At 41.5% G+C, this 13,903-nt stretch overlaps 1 protein-coding gene across 4 annotated transcripts in view; it reads right to left on the bottom strand.

Annotated features, from left to right (window-relative positions):
• MTA1 (metastasis associated 1) overlaps positions 1–13,903 on the bottom strand; it is a 74,869-nt gene that overhangs the window by 39,385 nt on the left and 21,581 nt on the right. For all 4 annotated transcript variants that reach the window (XM_041420069.1, XM_041420068.1, XM_041420066.1 and 1 more), the window contains exons 4-9: positions 11,021–11,147; positions 10,787–10,850; positions 5,500–5,617; positions 3,799–3,901; positions 1,704–1,803; positions 65–253 (exon numbers count right to left, since the gene is read on the bottom strand). In XM_041420069.1, coding sequence (XP_041276003.1) covers positions 65–253; positions 1,704–1,803; positions 3,799–3,901; positions 5,500–5,617; positions 10,787–10,850; positions 11,021–11,147 — 701 coding nt within the window. The remainder of the gene's footprint in view (positions 1–64; positions 254–1,703; positions 1,804–3,798; positions 3,902–5,499; positions 5,618–10,786; positions 10,851–11,020; positions 11,148–13,903) is intronic.

Raw genomic sequence — 13,903 nt, 5'->3', positions numbered from 1 at the left:
CTGCAAGCCAGCTCTGTCACCAATCAGAGCCGGTCACCACAGGGACAACTTTTTATATACTTACAAAATCTTGCTGAATGTCAGTGAAATCTTTTCCATATTTTTCTAGTGCTTCCTCGAAGAGGTTTGCCTCTGAAGCAGACCACTCCTCCATCTCATCTCTGCACAGGACTGGCCCACCTTGTGGCACAAGTGCAGAGATTGCCTTGGAAATGTCATAGACATTTTTGTGCAAAGTGTCCATAGCATGGAACTAGGGGGTTGGAAAGGAGAAAGAAATGTAAGGACAAGTATCTGGGGGGGGGAAATGTTCAACAGTGAAACAGCAATGACAAATTCTGCACTGAGATGTGAAGGTGTGGTATTCTGTACCTAAGGAAAAGTCAGTAAAAGCTGGTTCCAACCTCACACTGACCGTACCTGTCAGTGTACAAACCTAATATTCACTAACAGTGAAGTTTGTGGAGCACAAGCCCTTGTGTATCAATTATTCCTATCAGCTCCTCACCAGCACCACCACTGCAGCACTTCAGGTAAGATGATGCACAGGATTGATCCACTCCCCCCAGGACTGAGCTACCATCCCCAGACGGGGCATGGAGATAAGAGGTCCAAGGGCGTTTCCTTACAGACACAGCCATGCATTTTCTTTGTCAAATAATCCACAAAAATTTCGTATATGAAAAACAAGAGCAGCAACACATGTATGCATCCCCCCCCCACAAAGGGCAGAAACCTCAACAAAGATTCAAGTTAAATCACACGTCACAGCTGAATAGGAAAAAAGAATGACTCTCAGGGGCAATTACTCCTCAGAAAGCCGAGCTACGGCTGTCTGCAGCTTGTGATTTATAAGGGCTGAGAACATGCTGCGAGGGAGGAATTGCTATTAGTAAATGAAAGCTTGGCTTTATTTCCATGTTTCTGCAGTTTTAATCAGGATGTTATTTGTCTTTCATCATACCAGTTTTGTGTATGTGCATAATTAACCTACACTGTTCTAGACTAGAATTTGTTCTACATATAAGTTTACATTACTCCAGTAACGAGGTGAGGCTTTGATAACAGTTCTCTGGAGACTTCAGATATTTTATTCAAATTTTCATTAAACTTTCTGTAGCATGAAAGTTTAAGTTAAGTTTTCTCCCTTTCCTTGATCTACTCAGCAACATTTATGATCATGAAATGTTAACAATATCACTACTCCTCAGGTACTCTAAACTGGAAGTCATCAAAGAGAACAATAAACAACTGATATTTCTTATCTGACCACAAGCTTTCCCCACAGACATCCTTGGTCAATCTCACCCAAGGATGCCAGTGACAGTCTGCTGTTGGGGAAGTGACATTCTGGCATTGTAATATTACAGACAGGCAGACAACAATTTGTGTTCTTCAAGAGAGAGCTACTGAGCCCATGCAAGGGATGAGCTGTCAAACATGTCATCAAACTATTTTAATAAAACTAAGCAAAAGGAAAAAAAAAATTGCCTCATAGTATTATCCATGATGGATCATAAGAGGCACAGGGCCAGAAAAAGTTACTTCATCTGTAACTAAAGGGTTCCTTTAGAAAGGCAGGGTCTGCTTCACAGCAAGCCACAACTACAATCCATCTGTCCCTTTCTCTTTGCCAACTGTTAATGCTGAGGTGAATATTTTGTATCTCTCGTAAACTTAAGGTCCTCTAAAGAAAACCTTACCAGTGTGATGTCCCTGGAGGCTGCTGCAGCACTCATGTGCAAACTTGGCTGTCTGACAGAACTACTGCAATCCAGGGCTCGGGCAAACGTACCAACAGACCTGAAAGAAATTAAACACAGCGTTAACTTCGCGTGCAAACCCAGCATAAATACAAACACCCAGCCAACACTTTCTGAGATGAGCAGACTCCATTTCCCAGTTACAAGATTACATGGTTTGGCACTCATTCTGAGCCAGAGACCATTCTCTCCAAATGTGGTTTGTTATTGTGAACACTTTACTTAGTTCATATGACTGCGGAGGCTTAGGCATGGCAGAGGAAACAGAGAAAGACTCAGGGGTCACCAAGGGGGAGTTTTGAGCTACTCTCTTATCCCTTATCTCCCAACAGAGTTGAGCTGCAACAGCAGCAGAACACAAGCAAGCTTTATGAATGACAATAGTCTCCCTCACAATGGCAAAGAGCAGTGCTGCACTGTCCAAAAGGTACAGAAACAGATGCCAAGATCAGACACAAAAAATGCTGCAATGAGAGTGTTTTTCTACAAGTTTCAGAAAATTTGAAACAGTATTATTTTACAACTTAACATTGTATTATATATATTTCACAAAGCCTACATAACACAGCAATTCTCAAATACTTCACAACTCATCATCTCTGCATCTGAGACCACAAGCCCCACGCTCTTCACCTTATTCCTAAAGAAATTAGTTGGAGAAACCTGTAACAAGCATTGGTTCTCAAAATTCCTACTCCCCTGCCTGCTTGCTACACCACACGGGTGAAACACTTGTGCTTCTGCACAGTGAGCTGGAGCTGAACTCCTCTGAGCAACTACAACAACAAAATAGGCAGGTTGGGCTTTTCCCCCTCCACTCAGGTCACTTCCCCAAACCAGATGGGAGCACAGAGGAACATACTAGAGCCAAGCAGTGCAGGAGTAGGAAAGGTAAATGTGCGAGAAGTAGTTGTCATCAAACATCTAATTTTGGCCGAAATCCAAAGCAGCCTCCCCCATGCAAGTGTCTGTGGTGACTCACACCTCACCCTCTTCCCAGCCTCCCAGTCACTATCCCCACCCGTGCCCCGCAGCTCCCCCGTGCCCAGCTTTAGCTGAACTGATACTTCAGTGTGTGTGAACTAATTATAAACTGGAATGCTTTGCTGGGTCTGAACAGAAACAATTCCTGCACTCATCTATGCAGTGATTCTCACTACAGCCTGCACCTCGCAGCAGCAAACCCGGTGGGCAGCACTGAACTGCCAGAAAGAGCCACTAAAACCAGCTCTGCCACCAGAAGGTGGAAACACCCATCACAAAGCAGCTCCATGGTCACTACAAACCAAACCACGTGAGGGGGAGGGGAAAAGAAAAAAGGCAGACAGAACCAGGGTTCATCTATAAAAGTACCACCTAAAATACAAACAATTTGTGTTTACTGTGTTACTGTGTATTTTTCCCCTAAATTATTCAGTCATCAATTGCTATGAGAGCCTAAAATTTAATACAGGCTTCTGTTTCCAGAAATGGATACCAATGAATTAGTTTAAGAACCTTTTATAAAGGAAGAGCTGATCAACAAAGATTGCTTTGGGCTTAAATAAAACAACATCAGTAGAGATTTGCAGGGTTTTATTTTACTGTGCCTTCCTCTTGGAATCCAGACATTAGAAAGTATCCTCAGCCCATCATAAGCATTTACCAGAATTCTTAGCAAACCATTAATGGATGTTAAAGTGCCACTGGTTTTGAAAGAAACAGTAAATGGACAGAGGAAAGAACTGCCAAGAATTTAATTCACTAAGTCTTCTGCATGCTGACCAAAGTATTTGAAAAACCCCACCAACTACAGCATCATTTTCACATGGAACTTGCTTTGCTTTTATGAAACCAAGTTGTAAATCTGAGGAGTTGCTCCTAAAGCCATGCCATTCCCACGAAGGCATGTAAAATGTACCTCATCTTAAAATGGAGCAAGTGAATCAAGCAACCAGAATCAAGCAACTCACGCTAATAAAACAAAAAAAGAACATGAGAAAGTGCTTGGAAGAGTTACAGACACTTCTTCAAAGGAGAGGTGAAATGCTCTTACCGTGCTACCACCAGGAACTGGTCTATTTGCTTGTCTACTAGTGGGTTAAAGGCTTCCCAAACTTTTGTTTCAAGTTTTGACTGATCTCTTCCATCATCCTCACCTGGTTGAAAAACAAATCAGAAGTATTAAGTATGACTCTTTTAAAATAGGAGTACTTTCTAGATTATTTTTTTATCTCACAATAATGTCACTGTTAGCCCATCTCAGTTACTCTGCCTGACAGGCCACTGTGAAAACTTCACTCACTTATTTGTATGTGACAATTTCAGCTTGACAGACACAGCAACACAGCTCATCTGAATTGGGCAATCAGAGTTTCACTAACTGGTGTCAGAGGATATGTCATGGGAAACAGAGTGCATCTTTCTCCAAACTAGACAGTTTCTTTTCATTTTCTTTCCCCAGCTCGTCTGTCTTCCTCCTTTATCTTGCAGCAGTTCCAGGAAAACAGACACACTCCAAGCTGCCCTAAGCAGGCGAAGGGTAGCTGCTTCAACCCATCTCAGCTGCTTTCCAGCGGGGGAAACCATGGCATCAGACACTCTTCATTTTCCAAGTCTAAACAAGCCAGAATACCCTGGTAAAATACAGGAGCTACTGAGACTTTTTCTTTCTGCTTCCTTTAAAACATCTGGCAATTATCCCTCTCTGAAGCTCCACGCTGGCCCACTGAGGGAACAGGATGCCTTTCAGATTAGTTCATCCTCACTTAAGAGACTTGCCCAGCTGTTGAATAAATACTGGTTTCATAGACAAATTAAACAAGAATCCTGACCCTTTTTGTCACCTGTTTTAACATGAGACTAACAGTGGCAACAGAGCTCCTAAGCAAAGACAGAAGCATCTCATTGCTTCCACATCCTGGCCCATCCAGACTGGATGTGGTCTTCCCAACACAGGTCACAACCCCCTCTCTCTTCGGAGAAGCTTATGGATAGACCTTTCCCTCTGCATTACACAGGGCTCAGGAAATAACAATTAGATGCCAACACTCCTCATCCTTCTCAGTTTTTCCACCCACTTTTGGATCTGTAGGGTAGTGCAGAGACAAATCTAAAGTTAGTTACTATCTGATAAATATTCCTGGTTCCTGCTACTTCTCCCTCGTCCTCAGGCCAGTGTCCTCATGGTCCCATTGCTCCATGACACAGTGAGGGCAGGCAGAAATCTCAAACACATGCTCCAGCCAGCAAATTCTTCCTCCTGCCTGTTCTGCAGGTGAGAAGTCTAGGCTGGCAGCCAACCCTGGGATGGGGAGAGGGCTCCAGGGAAAAGGCACCCAGCAGTAATAGGCAAATTGATGAGGGCAGACAGCATTTAATTGGCAGTAATTTGGGAGGGGCTCTTATAGGGAAGTGAGGCTTGATTAAAAACACAAAAGGCTTTACAGATGTGATGGAAATTTGTATTTCCCATGGAAATTCTGAAATCTCTTAATAAAAAGAGTGCAAGCTCCGAGAGAGCCCATTAATTCAATTTATTTCAACAACTTTTATGATTTGGACAAACGCCCATTTAAAGACCCGTTTGCAAGAGAACTAATTGCCTTCAGTGGGCAACAGCCTCTACAAACCCAGCCATTGCTGCACACATGGCCTGGCAGTGGAAACCATCTCCCACACCTAGGCAGGCCTCACATAGAGAAGTGGCCACATTCAACATGACAGTTGACAGATTTAAACAAATTACAGAAATTACCCTCTTTTAGTAAGTCTGTTATATCTGCCTGGTATCTGTTTCCAACTCGAATCTCTCCTTTATCAGCAAGCAGGGTCTTTTGTTGAGGATCATACACTAGTGAATAAAAGAAGAAATCCTAAAAAAAAAAAAAAACAAGAGCAAAAAGGTAAACAGTGTTATTAGCTTTTACTCTCAGCTTTGTGACCATAGTACCAAGTTTTTACAGTTTAAGTGTGGTTTCCTTACATCCATATAGATTTTAAAACTGGGTGAACAAAAAGTGTGAACCATCGGTTTAAAAACTCTGTTTAAGTGCTGCTACTTTCTTCTACATTGCAAGTGTTAGCTCTCAACAGCAGCCTCTCAAACTGAAGTGAACAAAGCCCCTCTTGCACAGGCAAGGCTCAGAAGAGCCAGGAGACAATTTTTAGTCACATCAGCTGTTTCAGAACACAAAATTGTCACATGCCATGCAATCCCCATATTCCAACCCAGGAGGATTAGACATCAGTGACCTATCCACACAGAAATACAAGCACAAACTGAAGCATAACTTCAGAGTGTTACAGCCAGACCACTGCAACCCCACAGAGATGTGAAGCCCCAAACCCCATGGCCTCTGCTGGGCTTGCTCCAATCTGTCAATGTCTCTCACGCTGCAAGGCCCAAAGCTGGACAAAAACCTACACAAGTGGTCTCACAAGGGATGAAGTGAGGGGATGAACCCCTTCCCTCCATCTGCTGGCTACACTCCTGCTAATAGAGACCAGGACATGCTCAGCTTTCCCTGGCACAGGGATGCCCTGCTGACCAACTTCTTGCCTGCTACCATCTAAGCTTAAAGCACCACGTTTCTTTCTGCTTGTTATTAGGAGAGGGGCAGCAGATTTGGCAGCAGCAGTAATTAGCTGCAGGTGGCAATCCATTAATTTGTTGCTTTTGTTCAAGTAGATGTGGAAAAGGCTAAAATAGCTGCTTGGCTTCCGCTACCTTGGTGTGTAAAATTAAAGCAAGAAGGCATTCCAGAATGAGAATGTTTTGCCAGGGCAGAGAAAGGAAACAGCCAAAATGTTTAACTACCTAAAACTGTACAGTTTAAGTAATTAAACTTTTCTGCATGGATAAGTATTTAGCTATAGCTGTTGACCAGGTATGCTCCATCAAAGTATAATGTGCCATTCTGGGCAGGATTAAAGCTCTGCTACAACATGGAACAACAGACCTTTTGTAATCTCTGTCCACAGCAACATGGTCATCAGGAAGGAGAATTGTCTGAACAGAAACAGGATGTGCAGTGTGCCATTTTCCACATCTCAGCTTTCTGGCTTATTTTTTCACTCCCCTTATTTCTGTGGCACGGGCACCCTGTTTAAATACATCTCATTTCATGCTCACCTCATTTTTCCCTTTCCCTATATTTGTATGTGTCAACAGCATGAAACAAAAATTAGGATAAAACCAGCATGAGTTTCAAGCCCTGTTCAGCTTTATGAAGAGGTGGCAAAGGAAAAGAGAGTCTCCCAATCTGTCATGCCAAGCCCCAGAAAAAGAATTGCTGCGAGTTTCCACAGTAACATGGCAAAAATTCTGGAAGACAACTGAACTTCAACTGGAAGGTTGTCTGTAGTTGGGTTTAGGGTCAGAGGATTTGATTGCATCCTAAGCAAATTATACTTTTGAAAAAACTCCTCCTCCCACAGACACCAGGGTCAAGTTACATCAACCTACGGGCAGAAGGCAGCTTCAGAGGACAGGAAAACTCATTTATATCACATCTATGTAAAGAAATCTGGGTCTCCTGCTCCCTGACACATTCAAAGCTCAAGATTCTGCAAAATTTTGACAATGTATCACTGTGGAAATAAAGCATAGGGAAAGCTTTTGTCTCACAGGCTTCCAGGTCATAAATACAGTGTTTAATTTGTTCCAGCTCCAAAATACCTGACTGCAGGACAAGGTATATGCAGTGCAACATTAATGCTTTGCAGGCACATTGCCCAGCAAATATGCAACACACTGCAGAGTAACAACACAGTGACCCGCAAAGAAGACCAATTCCACAGGCAATTTCTTTAATCTTTTTTGGCCAGGGAAAGTCATACATTGTGGAGGAGGTTTCTCCCATGATATCTGACTGTTAGATGCCCTATTGCTTTTCTTTTATTGGTTTTCACTGTGAATTTTGTCTACAAAATCTCTATTAGTCTCAGGTCATGCATTTACGTCTCGTCCAGCTCTGTCTCAAATCAATCAGGTTGAAGAAAAGAATGAAAATCCTCTGGTCTCTTCTCCCCATCCAGAGCCTCCCCAGCAGAGGAGAGATGGAAGTCTGGGGTCTCAAGTGTGAATTCTACAGAGACTGCAACCCCTAGAGGTAATTCAACACCACTGCCATCTTCCCTAAGACATGGGATTCATTCTTTCACACTGAGTGGGACTGCTGAAAACATTAATACACGCCAACTTAGTGCCAAGGCAAACTAAGAAGCAAACCAGATCCTTGTGTACTCTAAAGCACGTGTGAACTTCTGACCACCACTATGTGATCAGAACAATGTTTCACAAGAGTGATGTTCACAACAAAATAACACTGCTCTTCAAAATCCTCCACACTCATTTGTGCTGTCAAACTGTGTATGCTGGGTTTGCAGCAGTCAAAAAAGAGAAGGTTTTTCTCTTTTCATTTCAGATCCCAAAAAACATCCAACACGTTCAGAAAAAATTAACATGACCTGCCAAGAGTTAAAATTAAATCATGACTTCCTGCTTCTCTCAACTGTTAGAGAGACATATCTGCTCAGAGCTCCCCTACCCAAAGTCCCTAAACTACTCATAGCTATAGCCAAGAACCAAAGTCACCAAGAAACTGCAGAAAGAAAAGTCCAAGTACACCACAGAAATAATGGTTACTTCATTGCAGCTTGCAAACTTACTTTCATGTATTTGATATATTTTAACTAGAGAACAATTTATTTTTAGGGGGCTACCAAAAGGAACAGATATGCCAGACATCTGCTCAACAGGCAAATTCACACAAGCCTCTGGATATAGCCAGGCAGAGCAGTAAAATAGACATACATTCAAAACAGTTTCCTGCAGAATAGGGAAATCTAGTGCTTTTGCCATAATTGACTATGATCTCCATGGGAATTAGATGTCTATAGAAAATTCAGGTTTTCCAGTTGCTTTTTTTCCCCCCTCTCTTTCCTGCTACAAACCCAATTTTACATGCACAGTGAAAGAGTCGGTGCTGGTCCCCTTCAGCCTGCTTTCCAAACGTGCAAGGCAATCTTTCTGAGGAAGATGACAGAGAGAGAGTGGAGGACAACAACAGAGATAGCAAAAATGTAATTTTGCTTTGCTTACTATCTCCCTAAAAAATTCTGTGTGGATGCTTAACCTGTTTCAAGGCAGACAGCCTTGGGCTGAAAGCCTATTTTTACTGGTCATAACATTTAGGAAATCAAATACTAGGTTCCCTAGAACTGCTTAGGCTTTATTGACAGAAGCCAGGTTAGTAAAAAAGGAAATACTCTGAAACATTTTGAAAGCAAAGACTGGATTAAGAACAGGAGGCATGGGGAAAGAAGAAACAGTTCAAAACAATACCATCCAGTGTTAGGAACCCACTGGGCAACAACTATCTCCTTTTCTTAATCTCTTTACCCTCCACCCAAGCATATTTGTGTTCCTCAGCTTTTAATTTCTTTACCATCTGTCCAAGTTAGTTTGCACCAAAGCAAAATGCCATGCTAAGTGACAGGACACATTCAGGGAACTCTCTCATTCTGTGAAATCTCTAAGTGCCTGCTCAGCTCTAAAAATAATCCACATCACTCATCTTGCATTTTGAAAGTTCAAAAGGATGGAAAAAAGAATTCTCTTTCTGTGCCTACATCTGCAACTGAGCATTGCATGATCAGAGGAAAGCACCTCCCTTCAGTCACAGCACACCTACCTGTAACACCAGTGATAATAAAAATATGTTGGGAGCAACTGAGATCACTACTTAAGACCTGGGTACTAGAAAATCTGAAATCATTTCAGTTTGATTAACTTGTGCTTTCAGACTGGCATATCCTGGGCTGCTAGCTGGTTACAAGCACTGCTGAATTCCACATCCCTTGTTTGATGCTCTGCCATTTGGCAGCCTTCAGCAGAGCCGACATTTTTTGGTTTCACATTCCAAAGAGAAACTCAACTATTTAATCCCTCTACTTTGTTTAAAATTCTCTTAAACTAAAGTATCAGATTAAAACTAATCTTTTGTTTAAATAAATACTGAAGAAAGCTACAAAAGCAGTTAAAAAGAAAGCCCAGCTATGAGAGAGACTGCAGTATGCTCCTTGCAAAAAATGGCGTTTTCTCCTTTCGTAAGGGCCAGTAACGGCCATCACCCTACTGGTTTTAATTACAAGATTTCCCCTCTTGTATAACATTTCCATGTTTTCAAATGCAAATTATTTGCTTGCAGATGTGTTCAAATAATAATATCCTGAAGTTCTTTGCTAATCTCCACAGTAAATCTCTCACAGATTGTCAGATTCCAAGACTGTCTAACCCAGCCATCAGCCAGAGGTCTAGCCACAATTAAAGGTATAGAAATACAACTTCTAAAAAACACATTAGTAATTTTTTTAAATCACAAAATACCTGGAAAAAGTAAAGCCCAATATTAATATTCTGAATGGTGTTTAATTGTGCAAAACAATTCAGTTTCAAGTTTTTGGTCTGATATATCTTTAAAGAGAGACTGGGTAAATTTCTGTCAGATGTCACCTGACAAGCAGTTTTTCAAGGATTTAAGTGTCAGTGGTGGCATATGAAGGAATCCAGATAAGTATTTTGACCAGTGAACTCAAAGAACAGGGAACTAAGCTCATCAAAAATCTGAGGCAAGATCAAGCTTAAAGCATATTAACATAAATCTGTATGATTTCAGGATAAAGCAAATATAGAGAAGCACAGCTTGCTGGCTTGCTCTCTCTGCAGTTACTGCATCTCCCAGGGCATCAACCTCCAGGTTGGAACTCTCTGCTCTGCCACAACTGAGCAAGTTGGGTTCTCTTTACAGAAGGAGAGGCAGCTCACTCTCACACAGGGATGTAAACACAAGGTCTGGCCCCCAGACCCACAAAGTTTTATGCACAACGAAGATTGTACAGAGCCTAAAGCTTCCCACTGTCAACACCCACTACATGCAGAAATGAAAGAACACCTTTTAGAAAACTTGCAAATAGGCACCAAACCTAAATTGTGCCAGAATAAACTGTTCAAGCTTTACAATGCACAAAACGGTTCCTACCTCCCGTTCCAGATACGATTTAAGGGATTCTGTCTCATTTAACAGAGTAACGCTGCATTTGCCTCTAAAAAAAGAGAAACACATCTCATGAAAAAAAAACATCTTAAATGCTCGTGTGATTCACAAGATGGTATCACTGAAGGTGAACACAGAACTTGATCTTACATTGAAGAGTACTTGAAAAATAACAGTGTTGTGCTACTTTTAAATAAAATGGCAGAAAACAGTCATTACCTAATGTGTGTGGCTGGCAGAGATTCCAGCTGTCGTGAGAGAAACAACTCACGATGTCGTAGCTGATGCTTCTGTTTCTCTGGTAAATCAACCATTTCTGGATTTTCCATCTCTTCTTCCATTTCTCCTAGTCATAAAGAAACAAAATTGATCAAGAACAAGACAAGTACTGACTTTGAGCAAGTCAGAATGACCTGCTCCAAAACCTTTGCAAAATAACAAAATTTAATCAGATTCAATGTAACATTTCAGCCAATTGAACAATTACATAATTAGTACACACTCTTGAAATTATGCCTGTGAAGAATTTTATTTATTCACCACCACCATCAAATGACCCCAAGCACACACAGGTCACACCAAGCTGAAATTCACACAAATCTGCTACCAAAAGAGAAGTTCTGGAGAGAGAGAGCTGCTTTTGGAGACCATCAGTGTATCAGATTCACCCGGGAGAAGCTGACACATGATGAGTGAGGCAAAGTGAAGTCTTTCCTCTTTGCCAGGCATCAGTTACCATAAACCCTGCTCCTCTTCCAGGACATCACACTGTCCCATTCCAGCTTTAATAGCTTCTGCAGGAAATGGCCACTGGAAAGGGCAGTTTATTTAATTAGTGTTATTTTGTACTCTCCTCACCCCAACCACAGACGCAAGATTAAATGGAATGTAACCAAGTGCCTGAGGCCACTCCTGCCACCCTGGTTACCCAACCCACACCACACACACCCCACTGCAGCACTCCTGCATTGCAGCAGTCAGGATCCACCACTGCCTTGGAGCTATCCAATCTCCATTCAACCAGTTTCAAACACACACCAAAGTAAATACATGAAATCCCACCCACACTGACATGCAACTGATCCCAAACATCTTCAAACATCTTTCTGTTAGAAAATAAATGGTATGTTTTGTGTTTGTTAAGAAGTATCCTGACACTTATGCCAGCTAAAGCTGTAAAGGGGAAAATACTCAAAGAAAAAACTCCAAAGATCCTCTGCAACAAATGACTGAGAAAGAAGAGATCAGAATTTTCCCTTCTCTAAGAAATTAATGCAGGTACCTGTATTTTGCAAAACCACAGGAAAAGTTTCCCAGACTGTAGTAGAATCAGGTGTAAAGCCTCATGCATGAATTGTAAAACTCAATTTTACAGCAGCATTACTCTCAAAGCAGCTTAATTCAACAGTTGTTGCCAAAAAACATTTCAATGAGAAACGCATAAAGACACAGTTATGATTTATATACCCTTAAGATTAGTTAACTAAAATCCCTGTAGTTATCCCAAAAACAAAGCAAACACAGATCTCCATTTTATAAAACACTAAAATTGCATTTAGTTTTAAATAGGCCACCATTATGCCAAAGGTGGTGACAAAAAATTACGTACCCTTCAGGTTGCCCACAATTTATCACCAATTTACTGCCTTGAAAAAAGACCTGCAGTTTATTTGCCCGTCAGGTAGGCTGCTCCAGCAAGGAAGGAAAAAAAGAGCAGCATAATTAAACCAGACTTCAACATACAATAGCTGCTACACCACATGAGCTGGTAACCATACAGCAGCATGTACTTAGCTTTTAATATTTTCCTGGGAACTAGAACACCAAATTTACATTTGTTACACACTCTCATGGGTCTGCAATTTATTTACTGAAGTGGATTCTGTTTTAGTTGAAAATTAATATTGTGACTGCTATCCTACACTGTAAATATACCAGTAGCAATCCACAACAATCCAGCAAGTTCCAAGCTTGTTTGCCTGAAAACTGAAGGATGCACAAAGGAAAAGGGAATTTATGCCTGTACTTACAGCAGCTTTTGGAAATGACAGTAGTGCACTGTGTAATGCAGGGAAAATACTATGAGGAGCAACCTAAAATAGTTTGTATCTTCAGTATATTTGATAGCCTACAGCTTCTAGAAATTACATTTTTCTAAAAAGTATGTCAACTCCTTTGTGCCAATGAAATCTACAGACAGAATGAAAGCACTCAGCACAACCAAACTAATTCCAGGGACTGCACCCCTTCAGGTAGGCTCGCCTTCCAAATAGTATTTTATTTATGTGTCTTGCTTTTGTAATAAAATACAGAAGGTGGAGAGCACACATGTTCTTATGGCAGCTCTGCTATGAACAGCCTCTCAAAATCAAAAAGCACAATACATTTATTTTTAAAAACAGACAGACATTTCTACAGGTAACAAACAACTCCCTCACACTCAGCAGTAAAACTGTCACAGCACCCCCAGACAGAGGCAGGAACATTCCAAGAAATAACAAACAAACAATCTATATGGACATTGTCCCTCCTTTTTCACAGCCATGATTTAACCCTGAAAAAACCAGTCCTGACCAATGTACTGGGAGCCAAGGGATGGGGGAGAAAAGGACTGGATCTGGGACAGGAACCTCTCCCTCACTGAGGTCAAGCAAAAGCTGCTGGACAAAAAGCACCCAGTAGCACCTCACACCCCACTAACACCTCACCCAGACAGCTCAGGCTGAGTCAGACCATGAAGCACAACAGGGGCTGTCCCAGCCCCAGCTCCAGGACAAGTCTGACATATCTGCATTTCACCTTCCCACAGCTCACCCACTCACACTAACTGGAGCAAACATCTCCATCAAGAAGGTTGGCATCAGAGAAAAAAGTTTTAAAAAAATAGAAACACGTATTTATAAAATATGCAAGGAATCTTTTCAGAAACATTTGCCTGCACGCTTTACAGTACTGTGGAATAAGTGGTATGGGAATACAGGAGGTGCAGTACATTGGGATTTCAGTGCTCTCATAAAGCCTTATTTCAAATTAATCTTTCTGCTTGATAGATGTGCCTGTGCAGATTCAAAACTAAACATTTAATCTTAATACAAACAGTAA

This window comes from Onychostruthus taczanowskii, unplaced genomic scaffold, assembly GCF_017590055.1.
Source record: "Onychostruthus taczanowskii isolate IOZ18803 unplaced genomic scaffold, ASM1759005v1 scaffold63, whole genome shotgun sequence".
Classification (NCBI taxonomy): Eukaryota; Metazoa; Chordata; class Aves; order Passeriformes; family Passeridae; genus Onychostruthus; species Onychostruthus taczanowskii.
This window is presented reverse-complemented; position numbering and strand designations above follow the sequence as displayed.